The 21,273-nt window shown below is 45.0% G+C and overlaps 1 protein-coding gene across 2 annotated transcripts in view; it reads left to right on the top strand.

Moving 5' to 3' along the window:
• SLC20A1 (solute carrier family 20 member 1) overlaps nt 1–13,347 on the top strand; it is a 33,884-nt gene extending 20,537 nt beyond the window's left edge. For both annotated transcript variants that reach the window (XM_069214322.1, XM_069214323.1), the window contains exons 6-11: nt 1,164–1,283; nt 6,198–6,485; nt 7,000–7,561; nt 8,745–8,930; nt 12,009–12,093; nt 12,453–13,347. In XM_069214322.1, the coding sequence (XP_069070423.1) occupies nt 1,164–1,283; nt 6,198–6,485; nt 7,000–7,561; nt 8,745–8,930; nt 12,009–12,093; nt 12,453–12,608 (1,397 nt within the window). In that variant the 3' untranslated portion in view covers nt 12,609–13,347. The remainder of the gene's footprint in view (nt 1–1,163; nt 1,284–6,197; nt 6,486–6,999; nt 7,562–8,744; nt 8,931–12,008; nt 12,094–12,452) is intronic.
• The last annotated feature ends 7,926 nt before the right edge of the window (nt 13,348–21,273 follow it).

The following is a 21,273-nucleotide window of genomic DNA, read 5'->3' as shown; positions in this document are numbered from 1 at the left end:
AGGGGGGGGGGCGAGTTAGTATGGCTGCAGAAGTCTCTTCTTGCTCTTGAAAGTAGGCACAAACATACTTGTGAGGCCATCTCAGACTTGTTTACTGCTAGTTGTTGCATCCATGAACTGATGGGCTTATGTTTGTAAGAGTGCTTGGCTCTTTGAAAAGTGCTTGTAAGAGCGATGCAGTAGTGTACATGTGACCGGCTGCACCTTTATCTATACACTGCACGAGCGCAGCTCAAGTGAGGGGTGTGGCGCACAGACCGATAATACAGGCACTTACTTGACCTAGTGTTCTTGAGGCCTCTAACTGCTGGTTTGGGACTATGCTACAGTAGCAGCATTCTTATAATATGATTAGATTACGGTATACAGATAGGAAAAGGCTCTATAAATAAATTGAAGGCCAAAATTTCCAACTTGGTTACTTAAGCATTCCTCTTCCCATAAGATGACTGGGTTGAAACAGTTTTTCAAAATCTAGACAATTGTGAAATGCACTGTCAATCCGCCAAGGACATGGTGAACTATCTGGCTAAATGCTGCCGCTTGGTTCTGCATGGCTGTTTGTACAGATGTCAGCACAGCATAAAGCCACGTGGACTTCCTGAATGTTTTTAAGCTGATTAGCCTATCGTTTTGGGTGGCTTATTTTTTTTTTTTTTTTGTAATAAGAATTGTAGACCTCTGAAGTGCTGATTATTAGTTTCTTGACGGTGTACTGTATTGTCTGTCAAAGTGGATGTAGTGTTAGCCTAATAACTGTTTCAGTTGAACAAATGTAGAAAAAAGGCCATCAGTGTTCATTTAAGTCTCAAAGTAAATGTCCGGGGTAATAGTGCCTGTAATGTGGAGGTAGCCTAGGTTTAGTATTTCTCGATCCCTGCTATCACGATAAACCATCAGTCCTGCTGTCAGTTATGTTGGCATTTAATCCATCATATTAGCCTAAATATGTTTTTGGGACGAGTTTCTTACCTGTTGAATATTGAAGAGTTACAGCTAGATGTGCGGCCGGCACCAGTTTTAAGGTCCGTTCACTGCCAAGCACATTCTTTTCAGGAATGTTTGATGCACTTAGAATGTCAACCTTAACCTTTACAAGTAATATTTGCCAGGTAAACTGTTAATGGGAGTTTTTGGTGTCTAAAGGTTCCTTTATTTCACAGTGCTCGGCTTCGACAAAGTTCCGCTTTGGGGCATTATCCTGATTGCCATGGGATGTGCTCTGATCTGCGCGCTTATTGTTTGGTTCTTCGTCTGTCCACGAATGAGAAGGAAAATTGAGCGTAAGTAATACCGTACCAATTCTACTGGTAATGTTTATGAGGAGTGATCTTGTATTGATGAGACTAATCGTATTACAATATTAATCTTAAGATTTCCTGGGAGGAAATGCTGTATTCGTTAAATTGAAAGACCGACGCAGTTCTTTATTTAGAATTATTAACTTGGTAGAAAAAGTAAATTGCATACTCTCTCTCACCTGACAGTTGTCTTCGTAGTAGAAGTCTCTAGAGTGGTGATTTTAAGTGACTGGGGCGTAAGACTTTGCACTGCAGTTCATTTGCCTTCCTTTAGTCCACGTTCACCTTGGCTGGCTTGTCTGCTCCCGCTTAGCCGTGTCATAACAAGCTCTTGCTAAATTCTGGGCATACCATGTCCGTTTCATATTACAGACTGGCATGGAGTATAGTGCTGCATGAACCCCCTCTAGGACGCTGGAAGAATCTAACCCTGCGGTGTTACTTGGGTTAACCTTTCGTGCCTCTCCTGTAATATGCACGTCCCAGGATAGCCTCAAGCAGAGATTGAATCCCCACTGCTGATGGTGCAGGTGGCAGCACTTGTCACTCAAATGTAGGGATTGTGTAAAGTACCCTAGTAACCACTCTCTGTTTACCATACACAAGGCTTGTTGTTGCTGATAATTGACCGCTTCAAAATATAGTTTAGGTGAACAAGGAAATGTTATTCTGAGATGGAAAACTTAAGAAGGTCATGACCTTTTATGTACCCCTTACACAGCTACAGTTCCTTGTTAGTATTTGCCATTTTGTTATACAAGTCTTTAATTGGACCCTTAGTTCGACACTTTTGTAACCTAGTTAGAGTTGGTTACAACATACATTGCTACTTCTAGAAAAACACTTCAGTGTTCAACAATTGACTGTGTTGGCAGCCCTTTGGCTTGAGGTACTCTGCTCCAAAATAATTCGAACAACCTCTAGCCTGAGGAATCTGGATATTGACAGAAGGGAGTGTGCAGGTTTTTTCCCTCGTTGGGCAGGGCAGTTGTATATCTTGAATGCACTCCTGAAGTAGTGATTTGCCCCATTTTTAATTGGCAATCAACAAACATTACTGGAAGTTAATTTGCACCCCATTGCTTGGCCTAGAAGTTTAGTCTACTAATGCTGCCTAGATCTGCTTTCTTGGTGTTTAACACCATTGATTTCCTGATGTTGGTCAGCCTGTATCTTGTAGCTGTGTACACCTAGACTACACCCAAATAATCGTTGGTGGCCACATAGGCCATGAAAACATGCTGATTAATCCAGTCATGGCGCAGCCCCAACAGCCATAAGCATTTTCTGTTCTGCACCCTAATGTCCCAAGTCACATTGGCACTTTAAGTCCATTTCCCCTTGGGACTTTCAGTACACATCACTCAACATTTCATACAACCATAGTATACCACAAATATCACCTTACCCCAAATATAAAACCTATAAATGGTACCACTTTAGTATGGCTACATCACTACATTTTTCAATAGTGCATAAAGGCAAGACCAATTATTCATTCAATACTTGAAACTCATTCCAACACTACAAAAAGTACCTTTTGTATTAAACTTCCAAACCCCACGGCACAAAAAAATAATATAAATGAATAAAAACAGGCATGGGGAGAAACACAAGACATCACAAATGTCTAAATCTGAGCTGATCCGTTCATTAGTTGCACTTTGCATTCCAAGTTCTACAATTATATGCAATTATTCATTGTGTGAGATCACACTTTATATGAATTCAGTCAATCAAAGCGTTGATGCCTTCCGGTGGTTATTACAATTAACACCACCTTCTTCATGACAATACATATATTCTCCCACACGATGATAACATTTTTTTATCCAAGTAGATCCTTCTGGGATATATCTGTATATGGCTCACAAGAGGACCTTTGAAACAAGATCTTTTTGAGCCTGCATATTTTAGAAGTGCGTTAGCATCAGATGAGTGAAGTAGGTTTAGCCAGTACAGACACTCCTTTAGATCGTATAGGTCCCTCAACTTTAAAAAGATTTTTTTTAAAAAGGAATCTACGACCATTTTAAAATGTATACATCTATGTATATGCACCTTGCGTGGTTTGTTATCTGCGCTATATGCAGGATACCTCGTACCTGAGCTGCGTGGGCACCTAACAGTGCTCCAAAGTAGTCTTTATGCTCTATTAAAAAAAAATGTTGTGGTTGTATCCATTCTGAAGTGGTACTGTTTGTATTTGTAAGTGGGGTGGTGAGTAAGTTGATATTTGTGGTAAACTATAGTTGTCTGAAAGGTTATGAATGAGGTGTGTACTGAAAGCCCAAAGGGGAAGATAGACTTTGTGCTGTTGTTGGTGCCCTATCCCCTTGGTTTGAGGGGACCCTCTCTCCTTTTTTACTCTTTGCTCAGTCACATTGGCTCTATCGCTGGTTGGTTCAGCTACTAAACATCAGAAGGATACGCCCATTAGTTGTGTGCGGACTGGACCACTCTTGCTCCCGCCATCATACCACCTGAGTAGAGAAGATGACGGTCTCCTGTCAGTGGAACACAGTTTTAACTCCTTGTGGTGTTCAAGGCCTTCCATGGGGACGTTCTACACCACTCCCAAAACTTATTTTGCTTACAGCTTATTGGGCATGTCACACATGCCTTGCTTGTCCTGGTGAGTAAAACTACACCCCAACACTAATATCGATTGGTTCATTCAGTGTCTTGTTTCCATTGTTGGAGTGAGCTTCCCCAGGGGCTAGAACCTATGAAAACTTACATCCTCCGTTTAGCCACCTCTTTGTCTGGGACACTGTTGGTTTTGTGTTAAAATTGCTCCTGGCCTTATTGGTGTACCTTGACATACATGTGTGCACATCTGTCTTGTTGGCCTTACACCATATACCAGGTTCAGATATCCCCTTTTAGTGAAATGTAGGCAGTGTTTAGAAGCCAGGCTCTCTAGACGTAGCTCTGGATGTGCAGCCATGGCTTACCTAGGAGACATGCAAAGCTCATGCAATACCACTACAGTCACACAGTACTTAGACACAAGAAAGAAAACACTTGGTTAGACAAAAATAAAGTAACTTTATTTTTGGAACACAGTAGTAGAAAATACTAGAGGCAACCCTCCAATAGGAGCTAAGTAAATACAATGTATACTCACTCTCACTTCCTCAGGCATAGAAATGCTAGAAAACAGTGTAAAATAGCAATAAGCATTAGTGACCCTGGGGAGCCCAAACCATTTAGTAAGAAAGTGGAATGTGAACACAGGGCCCCCACCTAGGTAAGTAAATTGTGTAGAAAGGAGCTGGGAGTATACCACACAGGTAAGTAATACAGAAGTCGAAGCAAAAGTTGCAGAGGAGTCCTCATGGAGTCTTGCAAGCTAAATCGGAGGACGCACCCCAGAGGAAGACCCTATATAGCCCAAAGAGGGTTGGTCATTTAACCAGGTAACTACCTATCAGAGGGTGCCTCTAATGTCACTAGCCTGGCAACTCAGATGCTCCCAGAGTTCCCGGCCACCTTGGAATCAAGATTGCAGAACACAGGGACCCTCTGGAGGAGCGCTGGGCACCACCCCTGGGGTGGAGATGGACAGGGGAGTGGTCTCTCCCCCTTTAATCGTCCAGTTCCCTGCCAGAGCAGGGCCCTGGGGGACCCTGAACCGGTGTAGACTGGTTTATGCATGCAGGGCACCAAATGTGCCCTTCAAAGCAAAACCAGTGTCTTGGGAAGGCGGTTACTCCCAAGCCAGTCACTCCTCTTTCCAAAGGGAGAGGGTGTTACCTCCTCTCACAAAAGAAATCTTTTGTTCTACCTTCCTGGGTTTGATCAGATCAAGCAGCAGGAAGGCCGAAACCTGTTTGAAGGGTGGAGCAGCTGGGCTGCCTGAGAAAACACTAAGACTAGTGGTAGCAATGCTGGGGGTTCTCGAAGAATCCCCCAGAGGGCATGGAATCATACCTGCAACAGTACTGGGGTATGATTCAAACATGTTTCATACCAAACATGCCCAGGTTTGGAGTTACCATTATGTAGATGGACATAGGTTCAGTACATATATAAAATGGCGTCCCGCACTCACGAAGGCCAGTAAAATGGAGCTGGAATTTGTGGGGGGCACCTTTGCTAGTGCAGGGGTGCTTTCGCACACAGATACCTGCACCCTGCCCTCTGGGCAAAGAGTGCCTACCATAGTGAAACTGGGTGCTTGCAGCCTGCATAACCCTTTGCATGGGTTCCCTATGGGTGACAGAATAACTGCTGCAGCCCATAGGGATCACCTGGAACCCCAGTGCAATGGCTACCTAAGTACCATATACTAGGGACTTACATGGGGGCACCAGTGTGCCAATTATGGAGATAAAAAGTTACCAGCAACCAAATTTAGAGTACAGTCACTGGAGTCCCGGTTAGCAGGAATCCAGTGAACACAAACACTGACAAGCAGGCCAAAAGTGGGGGGGGTAACCAAGCTAGAAAGAGGCTACTCTTCTACACTGATGCATGTCCATTCCATTTTAGTACAACCCTGACTGACTGCCCTAGTCTTTCAAACTCAATTCTTTCCGATGCTCTTAAATGTCCGAAAAGGTTGTATTAGGCCCCCCCCAAACAAAATGAAGTAGTAACATAGTTGCAGTAATGTATGGACGTTGCGTGATATTTACTGATTGCTGTCTTTCACTGAATAGTCTGAAAGGCCTTCAGCTAGTTTTGTGGTGACAGGTTCTTAACTGCCACAGTATTGTTTTGAAATCACTGTAGTCCAGTCTGGCTTGTGAAATGGGTTTCCTTTAGTGATTCCAAAGCTCAAAATCCGTTATATGGAATACTGAAAAGGGGATTTATAGTATTTGACCTGAACCTATGAAATGCCGTTGTTAGCGGGAATTCGTACTCCAGTGTCTTGTTTCTCAACAGGGCACAAGTCTAGTCCTTCAGAAAGTCCACTTATGGCCATCAAGTCCAGAGAGCGAAACTCTTCCTTGCGCAAATCTGATCCTGAAGAGGTGAAGATTCCGCTTTGTAATGGCATCTGCATTGAGAACAAGGGTTCTGTGGAGTGTGGGGACACTCCTGTAATCCCAAGAGCTGCGGCAGAGGAGCGGACTGTTTCCTTCAACCTGGGAGACTCGGACGACGTACCTGAGAGGGAAAAATCCTCAAGCCAAGAGCTTAAGGAAACCAACATAGACAATGCAATGAATGGTGAGTTTGGTCAGCTGGCTGCAAACCCCTAACTGAACTGATGACTATTGTTTCTTTCTAGCAAATCCCACTTTGCAATTAAGATCGTTTGAATGATGTCTAATTGTCAGTTGCATCCCATTATAAATGGGTCCTGGTCACTCCGTTGTCTTCCTGGTCAGTCGTATGTATATCCATGGTAGTAAAGTTGTCTGTTTTTTTTGTCCCCACCTGAAATACCTCTTTTATTGGCATCACAGCTAGGCCCTTACATTTCCTGCTTCGATCAGGAAAAGCTCGCAAACGATAGTGGTCGGAAGGGGCGCCTTTTTTTTTTCTTTTTTTTTTTTCTAACGACAGATGCAGGCAGCTCAGATGGATCTATCTTTTTCGTAATGTGTTTCAAGCGTGTTGAGGAAGCATAGAAGTCAGACTGCATGATGTAAATATAAAGGATGATAAAACTGCTTCTAACGCCTTTCACTTTACCCAGTTTGTAACATGCTGCTAACTTGTTTGCCCTACCTTTTTCTAGGCCGTGTACAGTTACCTAGTGGGAACCATGTACAGTTCAATCAGACGGTCAGTAACCAGATTAACTCCAGTGGGCAGTATCAGTACCATACAGTGCACAAGGATTCGGGCCTGTATAAAGACCTGCTGCACAAGCTCCATCTTGCGAAGGTGGGTGACTGCATGGGGGACAATGCTGACAGACCTTTGAGGCGCAACAACAGCTACACATCCTATACCATGGCCATATGTGGCATGCCTCTGGATTCTTTCCGCCCTAGGGATAATGAACCAAAGGGGGAAGAGCTAGAGAAACTCACCTGGACTGGAGCAGCAGAGAACAAGAAACGCACACGGATGGACAGCTATACCAGTTACTGCAATGCTGTGGCAGACCCTCTCCCAGAGGTGGCTGAAGTAGATGAGAGCAAGGTGGAGTTGGGGCCTGAAGATCCGAAAGGCAGCACCCACTCTCTAGAGGAATGGCACGATCAGGACAAGCCTGAAATTTCCATGCTCTTCCAGTTCTTGCAGATCCTCACCGCCTGCTTTGGCTCTTTTGCACATGGTGGCAATGATGTCAGGTCAGTGGATTTGTACCAGTTGGTGACTTGCCCTCTTAGTTTTGCTTAAATAAGAAACCTATTTTTTCTTTTTAAAAGTAGTCTACTAGGGATGCTGAGATTGCGCAGTGATCGGAAAGTAACCTGGGAAATGTTTACGTCTGAAATCTAGTCAGTTGTTTACTGATGTGCTCTAATTGGGGAAACAAAGCTTCCTTTGTAGCTTTAACATCCACTGCTACCCAAGACAATGCCTGTTTGTCCTGTAGAAACAGTTGGAAATGGTCTTATAGAAGCCACTGTAAAGATTCACGGCCTGGCAAAATGTCCTTTATAATTGTGGCTTCTCCGTGGTGCTGCATTCTGGAATAAACCTGAAATCCGTTGTTCTACCTAGCTTCCTAGCTGGATTTAGTGGTGTGTCCGAAAGTTGTGCAATTATGGTTCAAGCCTCTAACGATCTTGAGTCTGTCCCAAGCCACTTGCAGGATGTAACCATAGGTGCATTTTATTGGGAGTAAAAAAAAAATAAAAAAAAATCCTTGCAGCACTACTAATGTTCCTATCTCCTCACGCACGTTTTTGTTTTAATGTAAAGACTGGTTATTATAGATTTGGCAGTTTAAGCAAGGATTTTTTTTGGGGGGGCAGGGGGTGTCCCTCCCTTCTCTTCCCCTCTATTGTCGGGCGTTTTTGTTAACTGTTGTATTCTTGCGCATTTTGCTTCCACTAGTGCCCCACAACTTTATTCTAGAGTGACAATTGTCTTGATTGGACCAGATCAACTGATAACTATGTAAAAGCGAAGTCCAGAAATGCATGCGTGGTATTCCAGTGTGCATGACACTCATTATGTCTAAAGGGACTAGCAATATCGCCAGTTGATGTAAATAAAAAATCTGCAAATTACACATTCGCGTTCATTTTAAATAAATGGTGTCCGTCACCCCAGTTGTATGCACGTAAAACAACTGTTTAAGAATTAATATAGGAGTCAAGTTGTGAAACTGGCATATCCGTCAACACCACTGTATTTTTGTCTGTAGGTTAGCAGTCTCACTTTAATAAAAGCAGTTTAACTGAAGTTCCTTTACTCCCAGATACTTCTGGTATAGTTTTCAGCAGTGAGGAGGGTGAGCTTGTGTGTTTAATGTTCTGTCCGATTGCTATTTCTTCTTATTTGTGAATGTTTTTTTCCTTCTAGTAATGCCATTGGACCCCTTGTTGCCCTGTGGTTGGTCTATCAAACGGGTGACGTTGCTACCAAAGCGCATACTCCAATTTGGCTGCTACTGTATGGAGGCGTAGGCATTTGCATCGGACTATGGGTTTGGGGCAGGAGAGTGATTCAGACGATGGGCAAAGATTTAACACCAATCACACCTTCTAGGTAAGAGTCGAGTATTCTTTTACAGAACAATGTGTCTTGCTTTATTCGGATACCTTCAGCATAAACGTGTGGAGATAGTAGCTGCCCTTTCTGGGGGTTGTTTTGTAGTAGATTGCTTTAGGAACACTTTTGAGGGAGGTGTTTTTAATTTCTCTCAATCTCGGAAGGTACATAAAACCCTTAACATACCCTCTTCATTGTGTTTCACATCTTGGCTGTTAAACTTTACGATATTGTTTAGAGAGAAAAAAATGAGTTTTGGATTTTGCATGTTCATTTACGATCGTAATAAATATGGCACAGCACAAGCAAACAAAATATGTCCTTAATTCGCTCACAACCGGTACAGCATTTCTGCATGCACTCTTATCAAAACACTTAAGCACCCCTACTTGCCACCTCTGAATAACTACCATCGGCATTCCCCTGCAGTAGTCCTCAGCAGCACCAACATTCTCTGGGATGCATCCAAGTACAGGTCACTGCTTATGTGTACATCTAGGAATGGCTTCCACCATTGATTGTCCTTGGTAAGCCATTTAATAACTGTCCGTTTTATTGGAACACATTGTAATAGATCTCGTTAATTTTATGAGAAATGGTAAATGGGCACCTTTTTCACGCCAGTTTTAAAACAATATCCCAATTAACTAGCATAGGTTTGCCATCTAAAGCTTTTGTTTACTCTGTATGCGCTGCACTTGAATGTTGTAATTTTCACCTTGTTACCATATGGAAGTACTCCTTGAAGTCTGTCTTCAATGCCATAGTTCTTGTGTATGATACTGACCTTATGGGACTCCATTGTGGTTCCTAAAAAGCTTGACATTCGCATAGTTGACCTCCGGCTGCGACACCACCTCTCAAATAGTTTGTCTCCCTGTCCCTTTGTTACAGGTGTTCTACAATTCTTTGAAGCATTTGTCAATAACTTTAAAATGGTGTCAGAAAAGAAGTTCCCTCCTTTAAGTCAAGATTGTGTTGGGAGAACTCTCCACCAGACTCTGGGAAAGCTATTGATCTAGGGAGCAGTTTAATCTCTTGTATTCTCTCCTAGCATCAAAGATGAATGTTTTTGATTGGTAAAGCCACCTGCACGACTCTAAACGTCCCTGAGCAGGGATCTCCTCCGTTTTTGAGCACTGGGACCATGCTTTCTCGAACTTACCAGGGCTGTTCACAAACGGTCTCAAAGTAAAAATGATATTTAATCGAAATCCTGAATTGAAACCATTATGTTCAAGCTGATAAGTGCAGCAATTGGTTCCGCTGAACTACAGCTCATGACTATCTTGGAGGTCATTCGTGTGGCTCAACTTCTCAACTCCATTATACTGCAAGTGATTCTAGTTTATTTATTCATCTTTTTGGCACTCACTTTAAGGCCACATTAACAGGATCAGAGAAAATTAAGTCTGCCGTGAAAGTATAAAACTAGTCTGCCTTATCAGATAAAACATTTCAGCTTAACCTACGAAGGAGGGATTCATGCCACTGTTCTAAATCTAACTGAAAAGGCATCAAAGTAGGCTATGCCAGCCGCAGCCTGAGCCTTTCTATTCACTGAAGGGCTGCCTCCCAGAGGTGATTGACAAACTGCGGTGTAACGTTCCCAGAGTAGCCAAGGGTTGCTAATTACCTAACGCTGCCTCCCGTATTACATATTCCCTTGGGTGGAAATTAATTCTGTCATGACAGTGTAACCAAATCTAATGTGTGCTAGGTGCTGTATATAGTGGTTGCAGGTTAGGTTCTGAAGTTCTCCAAACATTTCACACACTTGCAAGACTGTTGCCAACAGTGGCTGGTAGAGAAAGCTCAAGTCCTCGAAGCTGGTGGTAGAGAGCATTTCTAAAGAGGCAAGGAATAACCTATTTCTTTCAAGTGAAGTTAAAAAAAAAAAAAAAAATGCTCTCCCCCACCCCCCACATACGCCATGTCCACCAAAACATGGAAGGAAATAAATTCTGGATGTGGGTACTAAACCTATTCTGTGCACACCTCCTGAATGGAGTTTGTCATAGCAGTAGTCCTGCTAGAGCGCACATCCAAACTGCACCGGGGCAGATGCTTGTCTTGGAACAGTGTGCAACCTCAAGACGACGAGCCCTGCACACATTCTGGAATTGACTACTACCTTGAATGGATATAGAGGCGGAGTATTGTCATGTTTCAAAGCAGGATTCTCCTTCAAGCCAGCTATCGCAGCTTGATGTACCTTTTGACAGAAGTTTACTGGGAATCTGACCCAAGAACACCATCGTTTAGCTTACGGTCTTGCTACCGAGTACTTGCTACGTGGCAAATTGCCTTTCAGTGATTTAGAAACGTTTAAGGTCTAGTTGATTATTGGGTAAGGGGGGGCTGCCTGTATGTAATGCGATTGCACAGCCTTTTCTTATTGGATGTTTTTAGTTTACAGTAAAGTCTCAGACTTAAAGGCACCAGTTCTCTTCTTACATACCAGTTGACCCTGGATTCTTGCAAGCTAAAAGTCTGTGGTCTCTGAAAGTTTTTGGTAGTCAAAACAAATCTCTAGTACGACAAACTGAGAACCTAATAATTATGATTTGGTAATAGACTTCATATTTTAGATACTAGAACTAAAGCTTAAATGGAAGGGAGACCTGAGATGTGTGCTTAGGCTGGACTTCAAAATTGAGATCGTGACTTAAATCTTGTACTGTTGAGTGAGATCCTCTACAGAACTGGACTAAATTTGTGTTTTAACTAATAAATCCAAATGTTTGCAAAGCTTGGAGTCATGCGATAAGATGCACCGCAATAGATGCACTTTTTAATAGCTTGCAAGTTGCGAAGCTTCATTCTATTGTCTGAATGCCACTTTTTATTATTCAATGGCTGTAGTTTTCTGCACGCCAGAGAAGTTTGAAGTTGATAAAATGTCTTAATTTACTGAGTTACCTATTCCTGAAGTAGTGATTAATAATGAATTTATGGTGTACATTTATGTAGGGGTGGCTTCTCGGTGTGTGCATGCCACACTTGCACGCACTGCATGCAAGATCGAGTTTTAGGAATTCAGTAACTTAACCTTGAATTTTTGTTTTCTTATAGTGGCTTCAGTATTGAATTGGCATCTGCTCTCACAGTCATGATTGCATCAAACGTTGGCCTTCCCATTAGCACTACACATTGTAAAGTAAGTATATATATATTTTTTCATTTGTGTGTGTGTGTGGGGGGGGGGGGGGGCGGAGGTGACAAGGAGTGTTCTATAACTATGCCATAGAGAACACCACGCCTTACTGTCCCGGGGTGTCTCTGAATGGGAGACTGTTTTGTGGTGCAGATGTGATCAGGGAGGCTTGATGGGACAATACTATAAATAGCCCTTCGGTTGTTTTGTAGCCATGCGTTGGTTTGGACTCCTATTTGCTGGTATATCTCTAAAGTGTGTACTTGTAGAGCATAGAGCTGTGGCGCCTTGAAATGGTATTTAGTTGAACACAGTCGGTATTGCTTGATTGCCTGCTTTCTACATTTTGCTGTTTCTTTCAGGTCGGTTCTGTTGTCTCAGTCGGCTGGCTACGCTCTCGGAAAGCTGTTGACTGGCGTCTCTTCAGGAACATCTTTTTGGCATGGTTTGTCACTGTTCCAATCTCTGGGCTAATTAGTGCAGCAATTATGGCCCTCTTCAAGTTTGCCATTCTCTGAGCACAAGGGGATCTGATGTTACCCTATCATCTCGGTGGACTGCACTTCCTGCTCCTCCCCTAATCGAACAACCTCCATGTGTTACTAAGATTTAACCAACCTTCAAAGCGAAAGTGGGGACTGGAAGGGGGTGGACCATATCGGTATATTTGTGCTGTAAAACTGCTTTTATACTAAATATCTGACTGCTGTCTCCAAATCGTAGCTAATGTACTGTATCGCCATCACACTTAACTTCAGTGTTAAAAAAAAAAAAAAGCTGTGGATCACTGTATTCTTTTATATCGCAACTTTAAAAAAAATTGCTTAGTTATTTTTCCCACTTTTTTGGGGGGGGTGGGGGGGGCGGGCGGCAATGGGGTTGGGGTTAGAATGAATCAAAGTACTGGCTGGCACAGTGAGTCGGTGCTCGTGCCAAGGCTCAGCCCCAGGTCAAGGTTGGGAATAAACGTGCACACAGTCTAGCCCCCCTTTTTTAATGAATTAAAGCCAAAAGAGAACTGATCTGATTTGTTTGAAGGCAAGTGAAAGGGTGTATGCAACTTTGTTCCCAGCCTTGGGTCGAGCGTGCAGCAATGCTTATTTGGGGGATGTCTGGCAGCAGGTGTGATGTGGTGTGCAGCCCAGGAGATTGGTCTGACGTATAGCGGGCTGTAACGTTTTCCAGCGTACATCCATTTTCACTGGTTTGTTCTTGTTGCTGGTGGAATAAATAAAAATAAACAAGCATTAAAACCCACCACCTTTGTCTTATTTTTTTGTTTTAAAGAGCAATCTGCAGAGCCAATCGCTGTTAAAGCATAAAGGTAATGTTTTTGGATGATTGTATCAAAAGAACGGGATGGAGTTGGTGATGAGGTGTGTGGAGTGGAAATGCAATGCACCTTGTTGAATTTAGTGATTTTAGGTAAAGGCTAAATTGGCTGTTTTCTAAACGATTAGTAATAACGAAGCACTTACGGCAGATTCATTAGAGCCTTCCACGTTGGTGTGTGCTGTGGTTATATTTTAGAGCCATTTTACTAGCCACCACTATTGGGGATAAGGACAGATTTAATCCTGGGTGACCATCCGTCCACTTTATATTTACGCCTTTCTTGTGGCAATTAGCAAATGTTCTGTATCGCCTTCTTCCCAGCACCTTGAATCAGGTGTTTTGTTTATTTTTCGAAGTGATGCTCACAATTTCTTATTTTGTGGGTTTTCCATACCTGCAGTTTGCGAGGGGGAACGTGTGGGGAAAAGCGAAAGCAGTACAGCTCTGCTTTCCTGACCCTTCGATTTGTATAGTCTTTATACCTGCAAACCCCAGACCTAACTGAACTGCATTGTACATTTTCTTTTTATTGTGTACTGACTGCACTTGATGATGATCCATCTGAGTGAAAATTGGGTATGAAAACATGCGTTTTATCATTGTGCCTTGTTTGAGTTGTATGTAGGATTCCTAGATTACCCGTAATGTTGGGTGATTATTTTTATTTTATTTTTTTCTCTCTCCCCCTCACACTGACTTGTATTTGTAAGCCAGCCCTGAAACCTCTGGTAAATGATCAGTCATACCTACCACAATCTCAAGATTAAAAATGGTATCCTGCTTCTTTGAGAAAGTCTGTTGCCTTTGGGTCACCTTTGGACAGTTCGATCTCAGCAATTGGTCCACCCACACTGTGGTGCCACTTTTTAAAAATTTTGTTTAAGACTTTGAATCTTTGGCGTATCAAAATTGAAGCAAACCGGCAGCAAGTGTTGGTGTTTCTTTCGCCCCTGCATTCCACATACCCTAAACCAAAATGCTCTTCTGCATTGGTCATCGTCTGGTTTGGACATGTTTAGCAACTGATCTGAGGCCCTGAAAAGTAGATAGAAATAAGTCACTGTTCAGTTTTTCAAGACTGACTCTGATCAACGCTGCACATGGTTCTTATGACAGGAACACTGCGCTATTTACACAGACTGAACCTGCTTTCCCTCTGCCATGGCAGTCCACGCTCAGTCTCCCGACTCAGTCAAGTTTATAGACTTTTGTGGAGCTTTTCTCGAAATGCAGGCAGGAGTAGGAGATGGAATGCATACTGTAAGAAGCGGTCTTTATATAATTGACCAAAATGAGGTACACTTTGCAGAGTCCAAGCAATCCCCAGAGGTATTTGGAGGCACAAATGACATCCCATATGTTCTCTTTGAGTAGTGTGGTCAAGCAGTTACGCATATCAGAGGATAGTGCTAAGCAAGTAAGGCACACCCTCGTGCAGTAAGTGAGGCACACTCTGTAAAGAAATCCGGAACCGATTTATAAAAAGAAAACATGTTAATGTAAATTTTGATATCAAGCTCACTGGAGTCGGGTGAGTACTTTAGAAAAGTAGACACATTTTCAGGAAGCTGTAGTGCAATCCTTTGGAGGAAAACAGACTGCAAACCAGGTAGAGTACAGCGACTAACTGGACTAGTCTCCCAGACTTGGGGTGAGTTTGGGGCAAGCCCACACAAAGGGTCACCTCCGGGAGCTCTGGTGCATCAGGTGCCAAGGCGTTACGGTGTTTGGTGTTTCATTGAAGTCTATGGGGAATGGTCCTGTTACAAAGTTGCTGCAGTGATGGACTGGAAGGACAGTCTAAGACAGCCCATGCAGGGCTCAACCCTTGGTCTTCGGGCGTGTGAGGGGACACAGTCCACTCCTTCCTGGCATCTAGGGTGCGGGTGCCTTCTCCTGTTGACCCTGGTACCAAGGGGACCTTTGGAAACACTGCAGGTGTGAACTAGGGGTCCTGTTCGACCAAGCCAACAAGGGGGTTCAGGTCGCATGAGGTGAGAAGACACTGGGGGCACCCCTGGTTCTCTTCTCCTGGGTCCAGGACGGATGGGTGCAGGGTGTTGGGTCTTTGTCTCCTGGTCACTTGTGGTTGGTTGGGGGGGGGGGGCTGCAGAAACAGTCTGCAGATGCCGCCATGAAGTCCACAGTTAAGCCTTTCTTTGGTGCTTGAAGATGCAGGGGAGCAGCACCTCCTATTCCAGGTGAGTTCCTCGTGGTGAAGCTCTAGCAGCTCTCCTAGGTCCTTGGAGCCTGCAGTGCCAGGACAGGTTAGTTGCCCCTCTAGGGTTTGGTGCAGCTGGCAGGGTCCATGCCAAATCAATTGTGCTCCTCTGTTCTTGGGTTAGACAGTTATGTCTACTCTTCATTTTATGTTCAGCGAAGATCTGGTGGGGGAGGGGTGTCCCCTAAATAGTCAATTTAGGGGTGTGTTAAGGGAAGTGCGGGGTAACAGTCAATGGTATACTTATCCTTGGGGTCACTACAACCCATTGATAACCACTTCATGTGGGTAGTGGGCATCTGTGTCCAGAATTCCTAAATTCCACCACATGCAAGATGGAGGCATTTCCTAAGTCGTGTCCACTTCAGGCTGGTCACCATAGGTGTTCTGAGTCAGGAAGTGTGGCACACCTGTATAGCTAATTGTCCCACCTGTCCAGGTGCCAGATAAGTCCGGGGGGGCGTTGGGGGTTTGGCACCTTCCTCTGAGGAAGGCCTGATCTATATACACATATATCCTTCCTCTGAGGAAGGCCAGATCTATATACACATAGGGGTTGGGCTTCTTTGAAGCTTCTGCCTTGCAATGCAGCCTGTCCTGAGGGGTGGGGTAACACCCCTGTCTGGACAGGCTTTTGTTTCTGACCTCTTTAGAGCAGATGGTCTTGCCCTGGGAGGTCAGATTCTTTTCTTGTGGCAGGCTGGCCAGTGAGCTCACCAGCAGTTGGTGGGTTTTTCAGTGGGCACCTCAAAGATGCCTTCTGGTTGCATGTATTAAGGAAATCACTGGAGTTTGATAACCAAACATCCATAGGTTCAGAGAAGCCATCATGGGTCTGGGGAACTCATATTGACCAGCATCCAACACATGTATCTAAAATTGCTTTTACCTGCATACTTATGTCTAAGAATCGACAGACCTAGTAGGGGCACATTTGCTCATGCATATATGCCCTTACTTGTAATATAGTGCACCCTGTCTTAAGGCTGAAGGCCTGCTGTAGGTGTGACATACAGATATTACAAGCAGTGTTTTAGGGGGCATGGCACACAATTGTGCACTATTTTTTTTTTTTTTCAATTTTGGGAGTACCTTGTCACACTGCCTACAGTGGCAGTGTGCATAAGGTCCATGCTGAGTCCCTCAGAGCTGCAGCACAGCTTGTGCCACTGAGGGGCCCTCTTCAATACCTAGGCCCTAGATACCAGGTGTACCATTTACTAGGGACTTAAAGTGGCTGAAGGGCCTGGACACTTGGTGACCAGGTGTCTTGTGGGAAGGAATGCTGGCGACCTGGTTAGCAGGAACCCAATGCACTTCAAAGTTGCACCTAAAAACCATGCAAAAAGTGTGTGTTGGGGGTACTGCAACCAGAAACCAGCTCTTTTCTTTCTTTTTCTCTTTCTCGCTCTTTCTCTGTCTTGACATCTCTCGACACCAGCTGCGATTATACCACTGTGGCACCAAGCCAGGAGACTAAAGCCTCACTCACTTAAATGCCCTTACGCCTCAGAGCACCCCTCCTGGGTAAGGTTTATGCTGAGGCCCAAACAGAGCAGAACAAAGTATTAGTCTCTGACCCACTGTTAGGCCCAGAGAAGGATGCTGAGCTAGCTGACATGATAGCTGGGGCATTCCTCCCCATTCCCTCACTACAGTGGACATAGTGGGCCCCTTTAATGCAGATATCGGCGGTGTCGGAGGCTCCCACCCTTGAAAGACTGGCTGAAGAACTTAGAACCCCACTCCCAAAAAGGAACTATCAACCTTACTGCTCCCAAGTCCCATGAAATGAGGGCTAACGTTTGAGGAGCTTACCTTTTGATGCACCTCTACACCCGGTACCCTAGAAGTATAAGGACAAGGCAGCAGGCTGTCATCCCAAGCCTACCTTACTCTGGCATTTACACCCTCTTCCATTAACTCTGCCTTATTCACCATCCTTTGCCAGAACTCAGACAGGCTGTACAGCCAGGAGAGCTCATGACCAACCTGCAAGACCAGAGGATTGGGATGACAGCTGGGTGAACTGCCATACAGATTACCTATCTCTAGAGCCGTACCTGGCCAAGCTGCCATCCCCACCAGATTGACACTACCTCATATCATGCAGTCCTTTGTAGAGCAGTATGACTTCTGTCCAGTTTCTGCTCTGCCTGTGCACAAGGGCGTGTTAAAAGGTCATCCCTGACAACTTTAACAATTTGGTCAGGGACTAAGTTGGCACAATGCTGCAGCGAAGTGCTTTTCAGTTGGTGCAACTGCCAGGTGGCATATCGCCAATTCAGTGTCTTCTGTTGAAGTACTTCTGGTATCGCTGAGAAATGAAAATGTTGGTAAAATACCACCCTTAGACATGAAGAGGGGTGAGGAGCCAGTCACCGGGTAGAAAATTGTAGCATGTGTAGTTTAAGATGCACATGCTCTGAATACTCATCTAGTGTTGGGCTTGTATATTGCAGGTTGTTTTTGCTCAGACTTGTCTTAATCATGAGGTGGCCTGTGACCCATCCATTAGTTGGTAGTACACAAGCGCAGACTCTATAAGCACCTTTATCTCTGCCATTTTGTTAAGATGCAAGATCATGGGGCTCCGGGAATCTCCTTGTTACAGGTTTGCTGTTTTGGGCCCACATGGTAAAAACTTCCACTCTCCTCATCAAGAGTTCTTTGACATTTGAGATTGGTCCCACTGTACTTCGGAGTGCCTCCAAGACTTAAACATGACTGGATTTTCAACCCTTTGGGGTACCCACGACCATTCAGGGCTCCTTGCTGTTCTTCTTTGACTGCAGAATGAAGAGGCAACCTAGGTGATGGAACAGACACCATTCATGAAATGCCTTCGGTGCCACAGCAATTATCCCTGGGCTACACTCCACAGACTTTGTAACCTTGGTCCCTCCGGACTATAGACAGGGTGCCTTCTGATAGGCCTTTTGGTGTAAGATGGCCCTACTACACTGTAGAGACAGAGGCTGGGTACACATGTCTACAGTGGCAGGCAGCATGCCCAACATCTTCAGTTAACCAGACGCCATCAGTGCCAAAGAGGAGGAGGAAGTCCAGTCTCCAGATGTCTTTACGAACCCCCACAGCCCAGAGGTAGATTCAGCTTCAATCTGGAAGACGAAAGTGGTGTTCTCCCCTTCCCTGACCCTTGCAGGAAGTCTACACCTAGAGCATAGATGAATCCCAAGAACACCAAAAACTAAGAGCCCACATACTAAGGTATGGAACACTGCCCCTTCCACCTCATTTCCTCCCTCCTTCCTGATCTTCCGCAGATTCCAAGCACTGGTCAGCCCCAAAGAAATCCATCTACGGTGATGACTTGATCAAGAGCCTTGATGCTTCAAACCCACCACCCTCATTCAGCCCTCTGGCTCAGACAAGTGAAAAACTCTTAAAGCAAAAGGACCCTTCTGTGCCCCATTTGAGACGCACACCACCTATGACCAGCTCCCACTCCCAGAACTAATCCTTGAAAAGCTAGATAAGAGGCTCCTTTTCTTCCACCCTGATATGGGTAGAACTTCCTCAAAGCTCCCTTCTCCGAAAGACTTCCGAGCCTTTGCCCAGTTAAAGTAGACTGGCTTTCAGGGACAAGGCTATACCGGACATTCCCTCTGAGTCAACGGCACTACTTAAGACTGAAAGATGCATAGCCTGTTCCACTCAGGTGCTTCTCCCTCAGACAACAATGTAGTTTATCATGCAGTAATCCAGAGACTAGAGTCATACCATAGAGAAGATATACCGTGCCCGAGGAAGACTACTTCCTTGTTGAGGCTGTCTAGGCCAGAACGCTCTGTACAGTTCCTGCTCATGTTGAAAGGTATGCTTAACAGGTTCCCTAAAAGTGTATGTTGCAGACTTTTAAGACCCAGGTGATTATTCCAGAGTGGAGAAAAATTAAGCCTCACTCAGACTTCACTTAAATCAAGTGGCCCATTCCCTCACATTCGCGGATATCCATTCAACATGTAAACTGGCTGCTGTCTGAAAGCCCCTCTGCCTGTCCTGCTTCTCAAAGGTAAGGTCCAGCCTGTTTGGAAGCTTTTTCTGAAGAGTAATAGCCATCTTGAGTAGTGCTGAGAACCACGGTTGTCCGGTCCATGTGGGAGCAACCAGGACAAGAGATGTTTGCTGTAGCTTCCTTACCATGTATGGAAGGAGAGGGGGAAAAGCATAGGCAAATGTCCCTGACATTCATAGAGCATTGCCCCTGGATTGTGGGTGAAAGGAGACAGAGGTTGGCATTTTGGTGTGGCAAACAGATCTTTTTTGTGGAAACCGAAGCATGAACAGGCCTTCATTGAATGCCAGGCGGATCCTTTAATCTCACTACATAATCAGTGGTCATGAGGGGGAGATTAAAGGATTTCTACCCTCACTGGGAGGAAATCGCCTCTTATTGGTAGAAGTCCAGAAGGGCTATTGCTTTGAAGTTCACAGCACCCCACCCAACATACTTCCACAAGACACATCCTTAGCCAAGGACACCATTCTACAGGAATAGGTTCAAGCATTCTTCCCAGTGTGCACAATAGTGTCTTCCCCTTACCAGTTGGGAAAAGGTGTGTTCGATGGCATCTGTCGCTGTAGATACGCATGTTCTGCAATAGCTCGCCATCTGGTGTTGGGCCGGAGTGTTACAAGTTGTTTTTCTTCGAAGAAGTCTTTCGAGTCACGGGACCGAGTGACTCCTCCTTTTGTCTCCATTGCGCATGGGCGTCGACTCCATCTTCGATTGTTTTTTTTCCGCCATCGGGTTCGGACGTGTTCCTGTCGCTCCGAGTTTCGGAACGGAAAATTAGCTAATTTCGGAAGATTTTCGTCGGTATTGTTGCGTTCGGGATCGGCGTACTTAGATTCCACACCGCATCGAAGATCGAAGAGCTCCGGTGCCCTTCGGGGTAGTTTTTCGATCCTCCGTCGGGGCCTGGTCGGCCCGACCGCGTGCTGAAGAACGCCGATGGAACGGACCCCGTTTCGTTTCTGCCCCAAATGCCACAATAAATACCCCTACACAGACCAACACTTGGTCTGCAACCTGTGCCTGTCACCTGAGCACAGCGAAGACACCTGCGAGGCCTGTCGTGCGTTCCGGTCCCGAAAAACACTCCGAGACCGTCGAGCCAGAAGACTTCAAATGGCGTCCGCACCGACAGCCCATCGGGAGTTCGAGGAACAGGAAGAAGAAGGTACCTTCTCGATCCAAGACTCAGACTCCGAAGGATTCGACGATACACAAACCGTGAGTAAGACGTCGAAAACCACACAGAGAAACATTTACAAGGCCCAGGGGACGCCACTGCCACCAGGCCATGGCTCGACCCATAAATTCGGTGACCGACCGTCGGCACCGAAAAAGGCCAAAACAGTGCCGAGATCGTCCGACTCCGGTCGAGACACCGGCACGCAGCCTTCTCGGGACCGAGAAAGTGCTGGAGACAAGCCTCGACACCGAGATGCCGGTGTGGACACGGCTCGACGCCGAGACAGCGGCACCGAAACAGATCGACGCCGAGAGGTTTCGGCCCCGAAAAGGAAAAAAGTCACCTCGGAGCCGAAAAAACACGCAGACAAAGTTTCAACGCCGAAACAAACTGCAAGCGACCCAG

This window comes from Pleurodeles waltl, chromosome 11 (genome assembly GCF_031143425.1).
Source record: "Pleurodeles waltl isolate 20211129_DDA chromosome 11, aPleWal1.hap1.20221129, whole genome shotgun sequence".
In the NCBI taxonomy this organism is placed as follows: Eukaryota; Metazoa; Chordata; class Amphibia; order Caudata; family Salamandridae; genus Pleurodeles; species Pleurodeles waltl.
This window is presented reverse-complemented; position numbering and strand designations above follow the sequence as displayed.